This window comes from Euprymna scolopes, chromosome 9 (genome assembly GCF_053919585.1).
Source record: "Euprymna scolopes isolate OS-2025 chromosome 9, ASM5391958v1, whole genome shotgun sequence".
NCBI classification, from domain to species: Eukaryota; Metazoa; Mollusca; class Cephalopoda; order Sepiida; family Sepiolidae; genus Euprymna; species Euprymna scolopes.
Window position 1 is genome coordinate 50,396,242 of NC_136490.1, and position 21,774 is coordinate 50,418,015.

Below are 21,774 nucleotides of genomic sequence, written 5' to 3' on the forward strand. Positions count from 1 at the left end.
ACTATTATTATTGGCTTATTTTTAACTTTAAAAATGTTACATGGACATATTTCGACCCAGAAAATAGCAGTTCTTTTCTCTTCTGTCAGAAACATCGCTCATGGAATGTGAGGAGTAAAGGACAAAGTAAGGTAACGCAAGTTATGAAGCTGCTGAAAGTAAACCCAAGGTGCACTGAAAATGAGATTCATTTATATTTAAAGTCAAGTTTTAGCAATGCTATTTCAGAGTGGACACTTTCTTAGATTGTTTATTTGCATCATCATCACTTATCCAAGATAGAAGCCACTAACAAGTTGAAATGATTGTCAGTTTAAAAATCTTTATCCTTTTAGTCAAATCATATTTTTTATATAATCTAAAACAAAAAACTGTAATATATATAGAGAGAGATGGATAGATAAAGATCCCTCCAGACAAAGCATTAAGTTCAAAAACTAGTAAATAACAAGTGTTATATTCTAACCTAGAAAACGGTATTTTTCCCCATTGTCACAAACATCGCTCATGGAATGTTAGAAGTAAATAACAAAATACTTACAAAACTGCATTTTGACCATTCCGACCATTCACTAACCACACATTCCCCAACACATGGTGTGCTGCAGGTACGCTGATCTTCAGGCTTTGGCGATCTAGAGCAGAATGAATCTTGCAAGGAGGTAATCCCAAAGAAGTTATCCTCCTCAACACAACTGCATTATAAACGAAATGAAAAAAAAAAAACAACAGATTATTAGTTTTAGGATATCGGATAAACGAAGAAAATAATTTCAATAATTCAATTCCAGTTTAAAAATCATTTTTTTTTATACTTAAAAAATAAGACATAATGAGTTAACTTGACGATTCGTGTCTTCACTTTACTTTACTTCCTGTTGTTACCTTGTTCTTTAATTTATTTTTACGGTATCTTTCGTTTATAAAATTGTTGGGTGAACACACAGGCAAAAATTGTTATAATTGAAAAAAAAATATAATATTTAAAAAAAAACGTTATTATTTTGAAAAAAAAAAAACATTCTTAACATGGGAAGAGGAAACAGGAAGTGAAGTGGACACACGAATCGTAAAGATAACCACATATCAAAGAAACATAGTTCATTTGAGATTATCTTGCAAACCTATTGTATTATGCATAAATAATATTTAGATCTCTATCTATAATACCTAGATAATGTTCCTATGTTTGCTCTACTATCTCTTACATTATCGACATTTAAAATTTTTTTGTATGAATAAAATTTGCGCCAAATTACTTTTGGATCACAGCTTCAAGGTGTAGGGTCAGTAGTGTGGATTATATTTAGTTTAGTTTTATGGAACAAAGAGTGAGTTGAGACTCTTGTTAAACAAAAATCGGAGTTATACGATTTTTAATTGTAACAATATTAGACATCAATTAATATATATTCCCTGAATTTCAGTTCTTTTTAAATATTTTAAAATGCCTTTAAAAAGTGTAATACATACGCACCATCTCTTTTGGAAATTCAAATATTTTAGATTTGTATTAAATTCAATCCATAATGCATTCAGTAAAGCAAGATTCCCTGAATTCCAATTTATCCTGATAACTCTTTAAGCTTAAATATTAGACATTTTGTAGAATCAAAAACATTCTAATTTCAGTTGAAATATATTTTATAAGAATTCTAGGCATAAAGATTATTATAATAGGGTTTAGTTGAATTATATTTTGATTTTAATCTTCATAAACCCTTCTCCTCATGAAATCATTTTTCTTTTGTCCTAAGACAAGTATTTTGCTAGTAATATATAAGTCAGTTCCACCCCCGCTTACATAGGTTCTGAATAGTTTTTGTCGTGAAAATAAGAACTTTTGATTTCATAATCTTTGCCCAATTTTGTTCAGTGTGGTAAGTTAACAATTTTGTTTTATTTCTAAATTTGTTGCAGAGAATTAGTTTTTATTTTCATGCTCTTATCTACCACCAGTGTACACCAGGACAGTATTCCTGTTTTACACACAACCACACATACAAATGTTTATATCTTTTCTGTATTCATTTCCTTTATATATATTTTTTTCGTATTGATTTTTTATCCATACTTATATATCTATCTATACATATATATTTATATATATAGATAGATATATAGATATATTTGGTAGAAAGCAGGGAAAAAAGTTTAGCTTAAATCATTACAAGTCGTTTCAATATACGGGATAATAAATTATCCAATCTATATCATAAGACGATTTAAGTAAATTAAACCCGAGGTTGAAATAACAAAAACAGCTATATATATATATATATATATATATATATATATATATATACACACACACACAGAGAAAGATTAATTTTGGACCTTACGAATTACAACTGGATTGATTATTTTAGATATCTTCAAATTTTAATTTTTTTTTTAACTTTACTCACAGCTTGGATTGCAGTTTCTTCTGTTTGAACCTTAAAAGTTTACTTAATGGATTTTTTACTATGTTCAAATTTAACTTTTTGACTGCTTAGATTGTAGATTATTATTTACGGAATGCAACTTAATTGGTTCTTATTTTGTTTTCTGGTCTAATTCTTTTGAATGTGCCTTTTAATTTCCAAAAATGTTCATTTATATATATATATATATATATATATATATATATATATATATATATATATATAAAATCAACTTTATGCAAATCAGTGATAATTTTTCCCTATGTTGATCCTCTGATGTAAAAGTCTATCGTTGGTTTCAGGGATTTTCTTTGGTATAATTCTGTTTTAATTGATGGTGGATTAGTAATTATTGTAAGTTATTCAATTTTTATTTTCATCATCAATTTTTCTTGTGTTTAATTGCCATTACTAGTATATTGAGCATTCTATTATGTTAATACGTCCTAATATAAAGATAATATTTATCCTTATAATATTAATTATAAATATGGGTAAAAGTAATTTCCTTGAACAGAATCGTTTTACACCACTTTATATCTTTATTTAATCTTTGTTAAATAACATAAATGATACTAAACCTTATGACTAGAATTCTTAATGGATTTTGCCAAAAACTAAAATATATGTTGGACATTTTCTAGAATCAAAATCATTTAAGGCTTAGGCTCACCGGATCTTAAGAACAAATTGAAATTCAGGGAATTTTATTTAATTAGTATCTAATGATTATGGAAAATTTAATGCAAATCTGAAATATATGAATTTTCCAAATTTGTACTACCAATGCTTCTGAAAAGTTGCTAAAATACTCCAAAGAAACCGAAAATTTAGGAATATCTATTAACTGTTATTTTGATACCTATTGTAAAATTTCACTAAAATTGGAGATACCTGAATTTCGAGGACTACATATAAGGATTTATGTTTCATTATGTAACTAACGAGATTAATATTTTTTACCCCTTTTCCTGAGAAAAAATTTATTATTTTTTTCTATTATTCAATTTTTGCCCCCAAAAAGGCACAGCATCACTATCGGGGACATAAGTTGCAGGGATATTATGAAGCAAGATGTCTATTCACATTACACTTGAACTTTGCTTTCCCAACTGTGCTGGCATGCAAGAGTCCCGGAAGAGAGTTCCGAAGTCTAGCAGTTCTGGCAAAGAAACTATTGCAGTAGGTTTTCTTACACCTAGGGATCTCTAATGTGTAGGCATGGGATTTAGCTGCTTGTTGGGTTTGTCGGAGGTAATTACGTCGAGGGAATACAATTTTGTCAAATATCTTGCTTCATTGTGAGCAAGTAAGTAAGCTAAAAAGATAACAATGTATTTCATAGGATAAGCTGTTGAATAATAATACAGATTAAATGTTCTATTGAGGAATTCATCACTTTAAATTCTATTCGTTTTTGTTCGTAGAGTAAGTCCAGCGGAAAAGGTTCTTGAAAATGCATTCAGAATGTGTAGTCTTTTGCAAAGTGAGAAGTTTGCGTAATTATTTTGCGCGATAATAAAACTAAAAGAATTCAGAGCAACTACTTTAGCCGAGAATGTTTCTAATAGAATGAAGCTATAAAAATAATTCGGAGACGCATTCATTATTTCAACTACAAGTTTTCTTTAGATTCAAGGGAATTTATAAGTACTATAATTGGATGTAAATAAATCAAATGTGTCAAAATATAGATTTTTTTTTTTATTATACTATGCTAGACATTGATTCCCTACTAAGCAGACCTAGTATAGAATTTAATACAATATGAGAAGCAGTTATTAGAGTCACAATTTTATATATATAGTTATCAAAAGATGGACTGTTCTGCTGTATCACAGCTCTTCACTGCAACTACGAAATCGGGAATCGGAAAAATCGGAACTATTGGGGGTATTGGAATCAGTTTTTGCTTTGGAAAATAGGTGCAAAATTTCCAATTCTAATACAATTTTTTTAATGATATTTTTATTTGATTATATTAAAAACAAAATTTTCAGTAGTACTGGTAGTAGTAATAATAAAATTATAAACATTGATTAATTTTAAACTATTAGTAAAACTAAAATCTGTAAGAACCCCCACACACAAACGCAGATATTTTCTCAAACGTAACAAAACATTTGACATAGTAAGCAGGAAAAAATAACTACTTCCTAGTTAAATATATAGAGATTTATAAGGTATCAGAATCGGACAAAATATTGGAATTGTCCCATCACTAATATATATATATATATATATATATATATATATATAATGATAAATAGCAATCTGTACATCTAAAACCAAGAGTCTACAGGTTTAAGGTTCAATGCACAGTGCAGACGATATTTAGAATACAAGTGCGAATTATTTTAGACTTCTATTTAATCAACGGTATCCATGACCAGGTAGGAGATTCAATTCAGAATTTTCCGAGTTTGACAATATACACCTGAATAAGGTCGAAAATGAAATCGGTCGAAACGTTGCGAAAATAGCACTACAGATGCAAACAGTAGTCCGAATAATCGTTTTTCTGGACGGATACAAATATAAATTTTTAGTGAACAAAAGTAATAGGCAGTATACATATTACGCATATGTATATATTTTATATTTGATAAAACTGGTAATTAGTAAAAACTTGAACAGAGTGCTCAATACTATTGCAGAGCAAATATGTGTTTTATTTTTTTTATTACCGTTTTATCTGTTTGGCTACATATGTTTCAGATGTTGGACCATGTTTACGATCCAACAGCCTCGTCAGGCCTCGCAGAAGTGGTTCTTCTTCTGCGAGGCCTAACGAGGCTGTATATTTTATATATATATACAGTGGGTGTGGCTTGATTATGCAACACCTAACTTTTGTATATAACTCTTCAAACATATACTGCTTTGATAAGAAAACTTTCCAGATTCAATATTTTTATACGGACGACGTACTTATGCATTAAACCCTAAACATTTTTTTTTATTAAACTTACTTTTTTATACGATAATAATTTTTTTGTATAATGTACGGTTAGATGATGTAAAAGGGGAACGAAATTGATGATTTTATTGTTGAATAAAAGCATTTGAAACAAGTACAGAATCAAAATGGATTATTTTGCTGCTTCAAATGCGTTTATTATATATTTTTTACAATATAAAATTGTTTCAAATGCTTTAATTATATTTTTTTTTTACAATATACAATTGTTTAAACACTGAATTCGGTTAGGGCAAAGGCAAACCCTCTTCAAATATTTCGATTTTTTTATCAATTTCTTAAATTTTATAAAACACGTATAAAACTAACGTAGCATAATATTACATTCCTTTTAAAAGAAGTGATATTTGAATTTTCAGAAATTTAATCAAAATTATGAATATTTTCGATTTTTCATTTCTAACAATAAATATTGAAAAGCAATCAAATATATTCCATTTAAAAATTCAAATACTTCATAAGATTTGACCTTTTTAGATATAAATCAAGCAAGATTTCCTTATTTTAAATTTTCTTAAGACCGGTTTAATTTTAGACAATTTCTAGAACCAGAATCCTATCATGGATTTTGACAAAGAATTTGATAAAGATTCTAGACTTATGGTTTAGTCGCATATAAACTCGATTTTAATAATTTGAAGGAAACATTAAAGTCTTGCTCAGAAAATTTTACCCATACGAGTATTAGTTTCATAATAAAATATTGAATCAGGGCTTGACTGAGTAAATAATGTTTGTCTATATTTTGTTTTATATTATTTGTCTAACCAGAACTTTATAACAATAATAAACAATACATGTCAAGTTTGAAGATGATCTGTATCAATTATTATTTATACATGTAATATATAAACAAAAATCAGTCCGTTTTTGTCAAAACCCGGTATAGATAGAATCAAATATTGGTTTTCAGAATCAAAGCTGACTAACCAGTTTATTCGTATCGTTAAACCATGTTCTTAACAATAAAACTTTATCTCGATATAGTTTATTTAAAAATACTGAATGCAGCTAGGAAATTTATTGAAAAATACCTTTAACAGCTTAAAACATGAATAAGCATTTGATCTCACTAAATAATTCTACATCCACATCTCTGAAAAATTATATTTTGTTTTTCAGAAATATTAAACTCTATGTAAATTCAAGAAATATAATGTCATAATAGTAGATAAATATTGATGGAGAACAATTATTTAGAATATTGGTTAATGAGGATATACTAACGATTGTTAATATTTATTCTGGTAAGTGCATTATTATTATTATTATCATTATCTATATACAAAATAATTCTACTGTAAAGAATAAATTTTGAATAAAATAACAAGTGTAATATATTGAACACAGTAAAAGATCAATACTTAATTTAGTGACACAACTAAAGTTATATATGAAATGTTCGCCGATATCTGAGGATGATTTAGAATCCATCCAATTGAATTCATCCAGCTGCCAATTAAGTGTTTCGGAAGGCACATGCTGAGCAATCCAATCTTGCAACCTTTGACTTGCACTTCCCATGTAATCAGTATTATACTGACATTTAAAATGATGAACTAAACAACAATGATGGGAGAAGTAGGGGGATAATTTCATAGTACAATAATAAACATTGGCATATGATTTTATTAAACTTAATGTAAAAAACGTTGATTAACTTATCTTCAATATTTTAATCGCACAAAATAGACATAGAAAACCTATAAAGGATTTTAAAACATTTCTTGATTTGTGGATAGTTATGTTTTTTAAGATTGCAATTTACTCACCAACCTTATTACTTTTCTATTTACCTTTTGCTTAATGCATGTTCTTTGATCGTCTCATGTTATACAGTCTATCACCCTTGCTCACATCCCTTTCTGTCTCTCGTTATCTCTGTTTATTCACAATCAAAGTATTAACACTATGAAATAAATATGCAGAATAGTCCCTTGCAAACAATAAATAATATTAATACTGATGAAGATATTTCCTAATCTTTAGTTGTAAAAGAAAAGAGGAGATATAACGAAATCAAAACTAATTTTTAATTGTAAGTTTGCAAGGCCAATTAAATTTACAAAAAAAAAGAACACAAATACCTGACAAGAACTGAATTGAATTAGTGACTCAAGTATTCTAATACCTTATATATATACATATATATATATATATATATATATATATATATATATATATATATTAGTGAGAGCTCGTTATCAGTTAATTTATTTTAGAGAATAATCTTTTCACTCTTTAATATCTCTTTCGTTTCATTAAATCAACTTCAGGCACATTACAACCAAGATATAAGGGGCTACTGTGAATTAGCAAACATATTATTGGAGCCTTCTAAGTGGGGAGTTGTGCGGCTAGATGTTTGTTGATATTACATTTAAATGTCCTTATATTGGTACAGTCGGAGAAACAAAAACATATAGAGTGAGTTCCAAAGATAAGCTTATCGGCAAAAGCAACTATTATAGTACAAAGCCTTTTGGTCTCTGAATGTCCTCTACAATGAATGTGTGGGGTTTTGCTAAAATCTTATACAATGTATTTTAATTTGAAGTTCCTTAAAAGTGTATTTGAAGATATTCTCAAATTGAAAACACAACATTCAATTTCTATATCAATGAGGAATTTTTAAATTGACAAAATATATTTAAAAATACACATGAATACTGCTTTTATTTTTCTAAAGAGATATTTAAACAAAATGCAAGGGTGTTTTGTTTATGACAGACAAGGGAAGGGAATATACTGGATATTATTGCAGTGTGTTTGGTGGAAGGTAAACCAAGAAGTTTGAAATAAATGATCAAAAATAGCTTCAGAACGCACAGAGTACGACGGATAAAACATAAAAAAAAACAAAGAAAAACAAAAAAGAAACATGCAACATACAATAAAACATAAAAGATTTAGAGAAAAAACATTCAGTGGACATAGCGTTTATCTTATCTATTCGTTTTATACTAACAAGTGCTCACACACACAATAAGAAAGGCTCTGAGATCCAACTCAATATACCTAGTTGTGAATTTATAAAACAAAAATACAAGTGATCTATGACCTACATAGAAAAATGTTGAACATACATACATATATATATATATATATATATATATATATCAGATCGGTGCAAAAGTCTTTGCCAGTTTATAGAAGGTACATTTTAAACCAGTGTAATTTATTTTATTCATTACTTGTTATTACTTAAACATCTCACAATAATTAAAAACCTGTGTCTTTCAGACATAATTCATACTTTTCCGCAATAATCTCACCCATGCTTATTCAAATATGACTTTCCGCATTAAACAGGAAGGGAGTCATCTTCCATCATGATGATTCTCGTGCTCACACAGCATTACTGACCAAAGATCTCTTTGTAAAATTTGGCTGGGAACTCTTACCACATCCCATATACTGTCCTGGTCTAGCTCTCTCACATTTTTACTTATTTAGAGGATTGCAAAACATTTAGGTGCTCTTAGCTGAAAATCGAAAAGAGATTGAACACGAAAATCTAAAGAATTTTACCGGCGAGTACTTAATAACGATTTCATCTGTCAAGGAGCTTATAGTTTTGAATAAAGATTTTTGAAGCAGTTTTTTTCATTTTCAAGATTAAATTTTTATTCGGCAATAACTTTTGCACCTACTGAATATATATATATATATATATATATATATATATGTAGTTTTCTTAAAGCATTGTGTGGGATAGATATGTTGAAGAGATTTAGAAGGCTATCACAATGCGAGGAATGGAATGTAGTCGGTGTTAAGGAAGAAAGACGAAAACAAGTGTTATACATATATGTCTAAAACACAAAAACGAAAACGAAAGACAGATAGAATAAATATATGTATATACTTATTGATTTGCAAATTGTCCCTTGTTTTCGTCTTTCTTCCTCCACACCGACAACATTATGTTCCTCGTATTGTGATAACCTTCTAAATCTCTTCAATTTATATATGTGTGTGTGTGTGTTGGGTTTATTTAAAGAAATTCTGCATGGATTTGTTAGAAAAAAGAGAGCTTTTGTTTCTTATGAAAAATCGAAAGTAATTAATTTTTTTTATATTATTACTTTTGTTGGATGAAGTATACACGTCGAGTTTTTTTTTTATGTTGCTGAATATTCCTTCTCTTTAATAGTTTAATAAGGTGATATCGTAAGTCGAAGAATCCAAAAAATATAGCTGCTGTAATGAAAGCTAGTTATTATAATTTCTTTGGGAATGTTCTTTTATTATCATTATCGTCGATATTATGATAACGAAAATAATAATAATGATTATAATATCGATGATAATAATTATTATTTTTTTATCATTATTATCATAATATTTTTTTATTTCATTATCATTTTAGTTTATACTCTATCCTTAATCGACATTTGAAATATACTTGAGTATACTATTTTCAAGCTTTTCCAATGACTTATACTTTATTGCTAATACGACTTGAAATTTTGTGAAAATAAATATCATACATAGTATTTGTATGAGAGAAAAACGAACTACAAAGAATGTATTCAGTATAGTTTTCATTGGCAAAAATATAAAAAATTACTGAATGAATGAATTAGTTACATCTTTTGAAAGTTAAATCTGACAATTTAAAAAAAACAAATAACGTTCTATGATATTTTATAAAATCAGAAATAATTTTTAAAATTATCCTTTTTTTTAAAGACTAAATGAAAACTGTCTTTTTGTATATTTTTTTAAATATTTAACATTCGCTAGTTTTGTAGAATTTTCCGATTTAACATAAAAAACATGTTTTTTTTTTACCTAACCTTTTTTGAAGCAGTTGTAACAAAGCTACTGTCATGTATGCAAATGACCTAGCCGTATGGCGAGCGTTATGTCACAGAAAATAAATGGATCTTTCGACATTCGTATTGGAGGAAGTGAAGAGAAAAAGAGGAGAGAATGCTCCTGTTGCCGCGAAAGGAACTCTTAACAAGATGCAAGACTCGTTAGTCCTTCGAACCTTTGTAAATCTGTCAGACGAACTTGAACTCTTGAACGAATTACACACATAACAGTTTTTTAGTCTGCAGCTATAACCAGCTATTAATTTACCCAAAGAGTAAAAAGCAGGAATGCAACTATTCTCTGTTGGCTTTGAAAATACGTGTCATCGGCTTGGTGTTGAAACGACCATCAATAAATACCTTTTCTTTCAACAGGAAAAAAAAAAACTCGTGTCAAATTTCTTTTTCTTGGTTTCTATGCAAGACCTTTATGCACAACGTTATATTCGTGTTAAAATGTAAGAGACGGCGTTAGATGATGTTGAATACTCCCTGTATCTATATGCACTGGTTTTTGTCCTATGCTGTTAATTTCTCTAAATTTATAAACTACGTATCCAGTTTTAAAAAATCCTTTAGATTTAGGTGAGATTCGAACTCTGTTATCGACATAAAAACTCTACTTTCTTAGTGATATGTACACTGCATATTCCTTCTCTTTTTTCACCCAATCAAAAGCCTCTACTTAGTTGCTTCTTCCCAAGGACAGAGTTAGAGACCTGGGCGATTTTTAATGTGGGGAAAATCCAGCTGCACAAAAGGATAGTCTACATTAAGAAAAAAATAAAATTGCCTCAATCTTAAAGGATTTCTCCATTGATGAAGTGCAGGACAAAACACATATTACATTTTTCTCTTAATGTGATGATTAAGTGCCACCTTGGTAAACACTGAAAATTATAAGTTGAGAATCAAGGACACGTGGAATAATATTAGAAGATAGAAAATTAGTGGTGACCTCTCTTTATATCTTAATGCTAATAAAAAGGGAGTCTTCAGGGATCCCTTGACCATGGTCAACCATTTTATGTCTATGCTGAAATACAAAGCAGGCCAAAATAATTTTTTAATTGTTTAGTTATTTCCTTATCTCTTTACTTAATATGCAAACTAATACTGATTACTAGACATATGCTTGATCTGCAATTCATTCTGTTGAATTCATTTGAAAATTTATAAACTCTGACACATTTCTCATTTTTATTTACCTTCTCCCCATAAAGTTATATGTGAGTTGAATGAAACTGTCCCTGTGGAAGGAACTGGATTAGAACTTGGCATACCCAGTTGTTCAATCTGGGTTGTTAACTACTTAGACACCGTTCATCTCTTACTTCTTGCAGAACTTAAAAATAGTAAGTCGTTCAACTTCATAATCATTACTACTACTACTACTAATGTAGGCTATCCTTTTGTGTAGCTGGGAATCGCTTGTGAATTTAATATTCTTTTGACTCTTCCTCCTTCGGATGAAGCCACTTCAATACGCCATAGGATAATGCCATTTATTCGTATTAGTGTTATAATTATTATCATGTGCAATTATCATCCTAATTATCATGTAAAATTAGTATTATTATTTATCTTTTGTGTATTGAAGTAAGAGATAATTATTTCGCAATCTAACTTGCATACATGTACATAGTGCGTAAAGACACACGTACGTAAAATTACATTTAGACACTGAATAAAGAGTCACTTTTTCTCTAAATGCTGACAAAAATATTAGAAAGTGGTTGACACAGGATAGATGCGAAAATAAATAAATAAAAAGGAAAAGGATTGATTTGTTTTTGTTTGGTTAACTATAACTTAAAGCGAATTAGAACAATTAAAACGAGATTCTTTTCAGACATATCTCAATCCTAGAACTAACGTTTACTTTTACATGTGTTTTGTGCTATTACAACATAGAATATATTAGAATATAGAAAAAAAAAGCCTTAGGGAACCAAACGTTGATTAACTCGTATTTTGTATAGTACAGATTGTATATAAAATGGGTTTGGTTTAGAATGTATGTTTTACGGCATATCAATCCCTTTGAGGTATATTTATTGCTGAAACAGTACCAATTGCACACAATCCATTGTATACGATTATATGAACACAAGTTGCTTTTATACCCATAACTGAGAGGAAATAGTTAAAAGTTTCCGCATTAATAGTCTTGAGGAATGTATGAACAAACTATCTGATCAGATTTGAACTTGTCATAGAATGACATTACAACAGTGTGCTCAGAATCTAATTCATTATCCTCATCAAATTCGGTATAATGTCTATTTTAACTGGTGGCATATGTTGGACGGCTTTGAGGAATTCACTTCCAAAATTCTATCTGGTAAAGTCATTTCTTTAATTGATATTATATTTTTATAGACTAGATGCTTTTCCTGACACTATACCCAGTCCGGTAATGAGGACCAGTGTTTTTATCCAGACACGATTATCTAACATGGCTAAAGAGTTCTTCACCTCTGCACACATATGCATATACGTACGTACACACACAGGGAAACACTCAATCTGTGGATCAATATATAAGCCCATCAACCCGCTTTCTTAGTTTAGCACTGTGGTAAGGGATATCGCCAGCCCCTATTAACATTTACACAAAAAAAATCTTAACATTTGGCCTTAACTCCGTCTTTATAATATTATCTTTTCCCCCAAATTTTATAAAAATCTTTCCAAGTTTTGGAAACCTATAGATGTACTTAGAGAATTAAATGTGTTTAATTGGTTTCATAGAAAAACTATGACACTTTCAAAGATTTATTTTAGGTCGGTTGCCCTTTCTAATGCAAACAATAAAATAAACACGTTGCTATTATACCATTGTTGTAAACCGCTATTCTTTGCTATCATGTAATCATTAAACGTTTGTTTAGTTATTTATTTCCATATGTGTTTGCCTCAAATTTCTCATCATAGGACAGATTCAAGCAATCATGTTGATCTCAATGTATTAACAACACGATCAAATCGACAGGATTCAAAACTACTAATAGACAAGGTCATCCAACATGCATTATTATCTCTCGGCACAACTAGCAAGGCTAGGAAACACAGCTTCATGCTCTTCAAAAAGTTTGAAAAATTGAACACTAAGAATTTTTCATTTTAGTCTATAGGTACTCAACAGCCGGAATGGGTTGTCAGTGTCAAGATATCAACGACTTTTAAAATACAAATAGACAATATTGCGTCTAACCCACATAATGAGAAAAAAAGACCACGTGTGTTGGAGGCTTATTTTGTATACGAAAAGTATATTATTATAATTAATTATAAAAAAATATGTGTATGCAAACATCTATTCTTTTTATAACAAATTGCAAAATTACTTTGTGCCAGTATGTCTCTTGTCATTCTATGTAAGATTCAAGTAACATTTTATTTCTCACCCAAAAGTGATATTACTGTAAAGCTATGTCAACTATTTTCAGTTGACAGTTTCTTTTGTATAAGTAATTTTGTTAGCCCTTAGAAAATTAATACGTATACAAAATAATAGGCAGTAGAAATCTTTAAAATTATGAGTTAACTTGGTATTACATTATACCTATATACGGCTGTGGATTTTATATATATATATATATATATATATATATATATATATATATATATATATATATGCATACTAGTATGGCGCTTATCGTTGCTCGGTCGTAAAATATTATATTTTAATTTATGCAAATTTCAAATATATTACTATACAGCAAATTGACTATCAATTATTATATTGGACCTAAAATATAGTAGTGATTTCAAATGAAAAAAAAAATGTTACTTTGTGTTTTCGGTTCGATTCTAGCTGATAACACCATAGCTCTCCAGCCTTATATGTTAGTGTATGACCTAAATCCATATGTACACATAAAATGCAAAAAATTACATTTTTTAACTTATACTTTTTTGCACATGCGCTAATTAAAAGTTATAGTCGATTTACTCGAGGTCAAAGTCTATTTTTTTTCACTTTTGACCCATTAGAAGCTAAAATCCAAGTAGAAAGTGTGCTACAGGTCCAAATACCCTATATATCAAATTTCAGCTCCGTAGACCAAATATTTAGAGAAAAGTTTAGCAGAAACTTTTCACATACACATCGTCAGCGTTACTTATATATATATATATATATATATATATATATATATATATATATATAAATTCCGTATAGTAGAATGTTTTAATATTAAATTCTATGCAATTATGCTGAATGTAGAAACTATGCATAAATAAAATTCATCACAGCGTATGAATTTAAATGCTCCAAGATTACACCCATTTCCTTCATACTGAAGAATGTAACAAAAGCGATACATTTCTATAGGGTAAAGCAGAACGTTATGAATAAGAGGCATTTATTACCCGAGATAATTGTACATACACTTATATATATAGTAAGTTATGAAAATGTATACGGCAATTAAGCTACACAGAATATTCCGCATTTCATTCTCGTGAGAATTCGTCCGGCTTATGAATTAAAATAGTTACAAGTGGGTAGAGAAAATACAGAGAATCCTGACGAATTCTCACCAGAATTTTCATAACTTACTACCTAACTCTACCTATGTATTAAGCACTCTTGAAGTAAATAGTGAGAATTTGCTCATAAAATTATATCTTTGTGTATTAATTTATGTGGTTAAAATAAGTATTCATATACATATATTAAAAGATGGCGTAAATATCACAAAACGCATTTGCAACTAGTCTTCCGTTTTGTAATCCTACCCATATCCTTTTTATTTTCTTTTAAAGTTGATGAGTTCCTATTCTGATGAGTCGAGATGGAAAAGACTACAAGAATTACATAATTATTATATGAATGGTTCTGCGCTATGAAAAAGGGGTTTACAAAAATTGAAAATGCTGAAAGAAATAAACGGTAAAATGGACATCTTTGAATTTAGAATATAGACTTTTTGCCATTTATATGTATATGCTCTGTAGTTACATCTTTTTCCTTACATACACACATATATATATATATATATATATATATATATATGTGTGTGTGTGTGGAGATCTGCCCCAACAGAGGGAAGAAAATTAATTCTATTTAAATCCTCATAAAAGTGGTGTTTTTAGAATTAGACAAAAGTTAGTAGTATTATTGCTTCTAATTTTGATCAAAATCCATTACATTGCTTAAGCTGAAGGGATCTAAAGAAAAAGCGTAAATTCAGAGAATCCTGTTTAACTGCTGTTTAAAATATTTGAATTGTAAGCTGTGCTCATATTATGTCCTTTAAAACCCTTAAAAATACTCCAAGGAAACTGAAAAATCAGATGTACAGATATTTTCGCAAACGGCTTCTACCCTAACTTTCCCCCTTTGTATGAAACTAAATTTAACTGAATTAGTTGCCCAAATGACACACACGCTTACGCCCAGGAATAGTATTCCAAAATTCATAATGATTAAATTCTGTACATACAAGTATATAAGCATATTCACATATAACTTTATAACGTCATCCTGTCTGGGTCATTTTGACATTGAGTTAATTTTACAATAGAAAAGGCAATCACCATTTAATTTTTTTTCTTCTTTTTCACTCATTTTTCTTAAATCAGTCCAGCCTTGAAAGAATTTAAAACACGACTGTCATTTCTTTTTTCTACACACATCTTATCTTTCATTTATTTGAACTCATTCACTTTGTCCTTGTGAATTTGTGAATTATTCCACGGATTTCTGCATTTTGGATTACTTTGGACCATCTTCCAATTACGCGATTCCCTTGGATTTTACTTGTGAAAATGGAAATTTAATAAACTTTCTTGGATTTTACGGTTATTGGATATTTTACCTTTCCCCAGACTATCCATTCACGTGAAGTCACCTTTTTCTTCACCCTATTCCCTCTGCTTCACTTTTTGTTATCAAGTAAGATCTATGATTTACTTGTAGTTTCATTAAATACTTTTGCAAGCAAAATCCGATCCCGCATTTAGCTAAATCCTACCCTCTGGTGAGAAGGAAAGTATTTCTTTGAAAAAGAGTTAAAAATATATTTAATTTTAATAAAGAAAGGTCAAAATAGCTGGATAGTCCTTAATCTGCGGAGTTTCAAAGTGTTTTTTTAACATGTTTTTTATATATATATATATATATATATATATATATATAAAACAAGAACAAGTAGTTAATAAGTGAAAATCGTGCATGTGAGGACACTTCTTAACCTATGTACTCAACGATTTTTTATCTGCAGACTTGAAATTTGGTATATAGGAGATTCAGACATATGAAGAACATTTTAATCCAATTTCACCCAAAAGAAAGTGCTGCCAGGGAGTTGGAATTAGCAAATTGGTACGTGAGGTCGTCGGTTTTTTCTGCATGTCAACTGTTTAACGACTGTGCAAGTGCGGTCGAGACACTTGACAGCTTTCTTGTGTACAGGATAAGTAGGTTAGAGATCATGTCAAGTTGATCTAATGGTTATCGTACTTCATTCATGGTCTTTATGTTTTATTTTCTCAGCTCGGGTATCATTTTTTACTCACAAGAAGTGAACTGTTTAGTGAAAACATAATACTCGCATCAATATGTCTCGTTTTTTTTCCGGCTTTTTTTTTACTTTAAATTCTCTTACAAAAAAATAATGTTACGTCTTTTATCTGTGGTTGTTTGTACATAAAAAAATAAGAAATCTGCAGTAATTAAAATGTAATATTTATGCATATTTTCTGGGTATATTTTCTAATATATGAAGAGATTTAATGTATTTATTTGCTTCCCCACCAAACCAAATTAGGCACAAGGCCGTTTTTAATGTGGGGTAAAAACCAGCTCCCCTAAAAATAGGCAAAAGGGGGCATTCTGGTTACCAAAAATAATAATTGTCCCAGTATAGTGGGTTTCCCCTCCATTGACTTGTACAAATTATCTTAAGTGCAGCATCTACAGAACAGATACTACAATTTGATCCCGGCCGAAGGCCAAGGATGCATACTTTGAAAATTTTTATTCAGCTTTCAACTTATAGAACAAATGAAGGAAGTTAAATTTCTACGCAGTTTCACCTTCAGTAGCTTCACTTTCTATGCTTATTGTCATTTTAAAACTTAATAAACTTGGAATGTAATCAGTATTCGTCTCAAGCCAGACAAATATTTCACTATATATGTATTAGTGATGGGACGATGCCAGTATTTTTCCGCGATTCCGATTCTTTATAAATCTCTAAATATTTAACTATAAGATTCTCATTTCTCCCAATTTTTGTAAAAACATATGTTAAATATGCAGATATTTTCCTAAACGTTAAAATACACTTGTGGAGTATGATCTATCGATTTTAGATTTACTGATATTATAAAATCAATAAATATTTATTATTTCATCATCATTACCAGCAATGAAAGATTTTAGTTTAAACAAAATAAAATAAAAAAGACAATTAAAAGAATCGTTTCGGCATTGGAAAATAGGCATAATTTTTTTCCGATTCTGATACCGATTCCGATACCTCCATAAATCTTCCGATTTTTCCGACTTCCGATTCTGATTCCAATTAATCGTCCCAACACTAATATATATACTTTTTATTAAAGATACCCGATGACGAAGATTAGTTGTGCAACATTATAATTGATGAACTATTATATATTTGTATGCCAAAACCAGGGGCTGAAACAATTGTAGTCTTTTATTTGTCTCACCTTACGTACAAGTACTAACTCATTTTCAAAATGTTACTGTCGGATATTTATATTATCGCACTATTGAGCAATCTAATAAAAAAAAACTCATTTATTTATGATGTCATTACTAAATTACATATAAACATGTTTATAATTTATCTATCTACTATTATATAAAAGGAACTTTTCTGTGTGTATGTGTGAGAGAGTGGGTTCCTTATGGACTCCTAAACGGATGGGTTTCTTTTTTTTTAAGTTTCACATAAATGTACTGTATGTACCTGTCAGTGTTCTTAAATAGGTTTTGTATCGGAATGTCTTTAAGTCTCAGTAATCGAAAAAATCTAATGAAAAAAGTAATGAGTGATTCTGACTAAAGTTAACGCCTTATACAGCCTAACATCACAAGTGCATTTGAGAAGTTTTAATACTGTGCAAACAGAAAGGCCCCGGTATATAAAATCAACAGTAGGTTTTGATATAACAAGGCATGTTCAAAATAAATGTTTCTGCTTAGAGCACACTTGTACTATGATACTTGACTTTTGCAATTTAAACTTTAATTCAAGCCATTATATAAAAATCATCAATGGGAAGTTCTCTACAGTGCAATGTAAACTACAATATATTGTTGACGTATTAGAGCAGGCTTAATCGATTTGATTGAAAAATGGGCAAGGAAAATATGGGAGTGTGAAACATTTGTTGCTTATCATTCAACGTCGGGTCTTCCTGCTAGTATATATCGAGTCAACAAGTACCACCGCCTTGATTGGATGGGAAACAGACCTCTTCTGCCACGTTAAAAGTGACACGCCTACAACACCGAAAAACATAATACTAAGTGATGCTTTTTTTGACATGAGTATATAAATTAGGGAAAAGAAAAATTTTGAAGGGAGTAGCCACTTTCGGTTGATTCTTGCTCAGTCACTTCTTCTGTTTCACGAGTGCTTCCTGTATATTGCTTTCAGTTTCCGTTCTTTATATATATATATTTCACAACATTTGACGGAACCTGCCGATATAAACTCCCTGTGACGAAGAAAACCTGTTATTTTTATTGCAAACTTGCTTTCCTATAAGCTGTATCGCCTGATGAGGTCTCTAGTTACTGATAATTAGTTGACCGAAACATGCTCATGATTGTGTAGCAACATATTACTGCTTACGTAAAAGCAAATAAAGATTATACCCTGCTCTACTCTGATCTTGGGCCTTCTTGTATTAACCTCATTAAACGTCATTGGTTAATTAACCTCTGGAAAACAATAACCTCAGATTATATATATATATATATATATATATATATATATATATTGTATTGCTCGTACACATGACAATCACTTTTTTATGATCACAGCTATCTAAATCAATTAGCATTTTAATTAAATTCCAATTTTAAAACGTCCCATTATTCCACTAGCACCATGTAATATATTGCAGAAGGAATAATTATGAATGCAAAATCTACAAGTAAAAATAACCCACAGTATGAATATGTCTGAAATCCATATGTCATCGCCAATCAGTGTCTGCTCGGTACAGATCACAGCAAAAGGCTCAGGATTGTCAATCGTACTTGCTGATTGATAGCCACTTCTCAGCTTACACTGGCCACTATGATCGGCTTTGTAATATACATCACCTGGTATTCTCAAATGTATTGGATTACTGATGTGCTTAAAAATATCCATTCTTTCGGAGAGAGAATCGGCTCAGTTGATATTTTCCAGGATCAACTCTATTTTGAGAATACCGGTGTAACAAGATTATCCTGAAGCGATCAAATCAAAGCAGGATAGTAAATAAAAATTATAATTTAAATAGTAAGGAGATGTAGATTATGCATATGGGTGGACGTTGTATTTAAATTATCACAAAAACTACAGTCGTATTCTACAGATTGAGGTGTGGAACAAAATCATAAATATTATATTGTTTTTAATTGGAAAAATGTTCTATAAGCATTTCTCAGAATAATCGATCAACAGAGACATGAAACAGTAAGTGATCTGCAGTCAAAGTAAACAAATGTTTCGCCTTTTGCTTCTCCCAGCCGAGACTATGGCGTTTGATTTATCTGTAAGGCAGAAGTGTATCGAGTGAATGTTGGCATTCTCCTAAGTTATAAGCTATTAAAAAATTCCTTGCTTTGAGTTTTTACTTTTGCTGGCAACCTTATATCTTTTAATCCTCATATTCTATAGACAGTGTTTCTGATAAAGGTGGAGGAATTGCTGTTTTCTGGGTTTGAATCTATCCATGAAATATTTATTGTTGGCCAGCTTTGGATCTGGAAATGTTTTGTTTTTTGCGGTGGCTTCCTGACTTGTCTGGAGCGATTTCTATATAAAAATATACCTTTCACATTTGGGGACCAGTAAACGGATAATGTTACACAATTAGCTAAAATGAAGTTTCATGAAAACTTTTTTAAATTCATAATGGCGATGTGAAAAAACAGAATGAAATACTAGGAAAGTAGTTGATTCCCAAAGTCTCAATTAAAACTAGTGCTTACATGGTGTTGTATTTCTGCTACAAAAAATAACGATTCTGATGTATAAAAATATGATATATCTTTGTCCTTAGAGGTGACGGAGTAGAGAAAAGCAAACGAATGCACAGAAATTTGACAACCTCGTTTTCTAGCAAGTTGTGGCACCCACGCATCCACCTGTAAAGACCTACTGTGGGTCTTCGCTGTCATTGTGTGACGTCGTACCATCATATGACTAAACAAACAACGGAAATAAATAAATAAAAATCTGGGTCGGCATTTTAACGGTAATAAACGACTTGTGTTAAAACAGTACTTTTTAAACAATGCCTGCTTCTAGATTTTTCTAACTGTTCATTTCATTTGCCATGAGATTAATGAAACTCTGCCGTCTCGACACCAGCTTAAAAGTCTTGGGGCAACACGTCCATCTCATCCTGTTTGCATTTTTCTTTCTTCATTAGCCAGCCATTTCTTGCTTTCAACTTTACATGGTCAGGAGAAGCAGAGTGTACATAAACGAAAAAAGTGTGTATTGTCATTTTTTTTCTTTTTCTTGTCACACAAGCTTCCTAATTTGCATATATGTTTTTTTTAGCAACTACTGCTAATATATTTTTGCAGGCAAGCTCTCTTACAGGTCCTGCTGATATTCTCCCACGTACTCATCTGCGCTCTCTTACAACTGTATCTCTGCCTCAGAATATTCGTTCAGTAGTGGTGTGTTTGCTTCTGCAGGTGGTGTGAACCCAATATTATTTTCTTACTCACAAGCCATCATGTATTTTCTTCTGACCAGGTGACGGGACTTAAAGAAATATTATTGAGTGGCCCCCAAAAATATAATCATTGATTTTTTTCCGGCCAGGTGTGTGTCTGTATCAAATCTGCTTTATACTATCAGATGACCTTTTCAGTATAACCAGCCTTGATATTAAAAAATTGTGTAAATCGCTACATGTTTTCTTAGATGTTATTTTAAAAAGATGCATGCAACACTGACTCAACATCTTGCAGAAATCATTTGCATAAGTTTTCCATCACCAAACTCTAAACTTGGGTTATTATTTAAAATTCTGTAAATCGTCTTGCAAAATTCAGGCAACAGATAGATTTCATTAATTTTCTTCTGATTTTGGGAGCTTTGAAGAGTTTAGTTACTTTTTCATCTTCTGGACCTGGTGAGGAAATAATTGTCAGAGTCATATCTATGGGAAGAATAAAGACCATTGCTTACAGATAATGTGTAGATTAAGTAAAACCTTTTATTGTTAAAACATGAAGATATACAAAATATATCCTTATTGCCACCAGCAGTGAACGAGTGGGGGCTGTTGAGAAAGGAAAATACACAGGAGATGACAAAGTGTTTTT

The 21,774-nt window shown here is 30.2% G+C and overlaps 1 protein-coding gene across 1 annotated transcript in view; it reads right to left on the minus strand.

The window, feature by feature from the left end:
• The window catches only part of LOC145284538 (thrombospondin type-1 domain-containing protein 7A-like), a 1,985,627-nt gene that overhangs the window by 123,263 nt on the left and 1,840,590 nt on the right, over window positions 1–21,774 (minus strand). Inside the window, exon 22 of the mRNA XM_080133436.1 lies at window positions 542–695. Coding sequence (XP_079989562.1) covers window positions 542–695 — 154 coding nt within the window. The remainder of the gene's footprint in view (window positions 1–541; window positions 696–21,774) is intronic.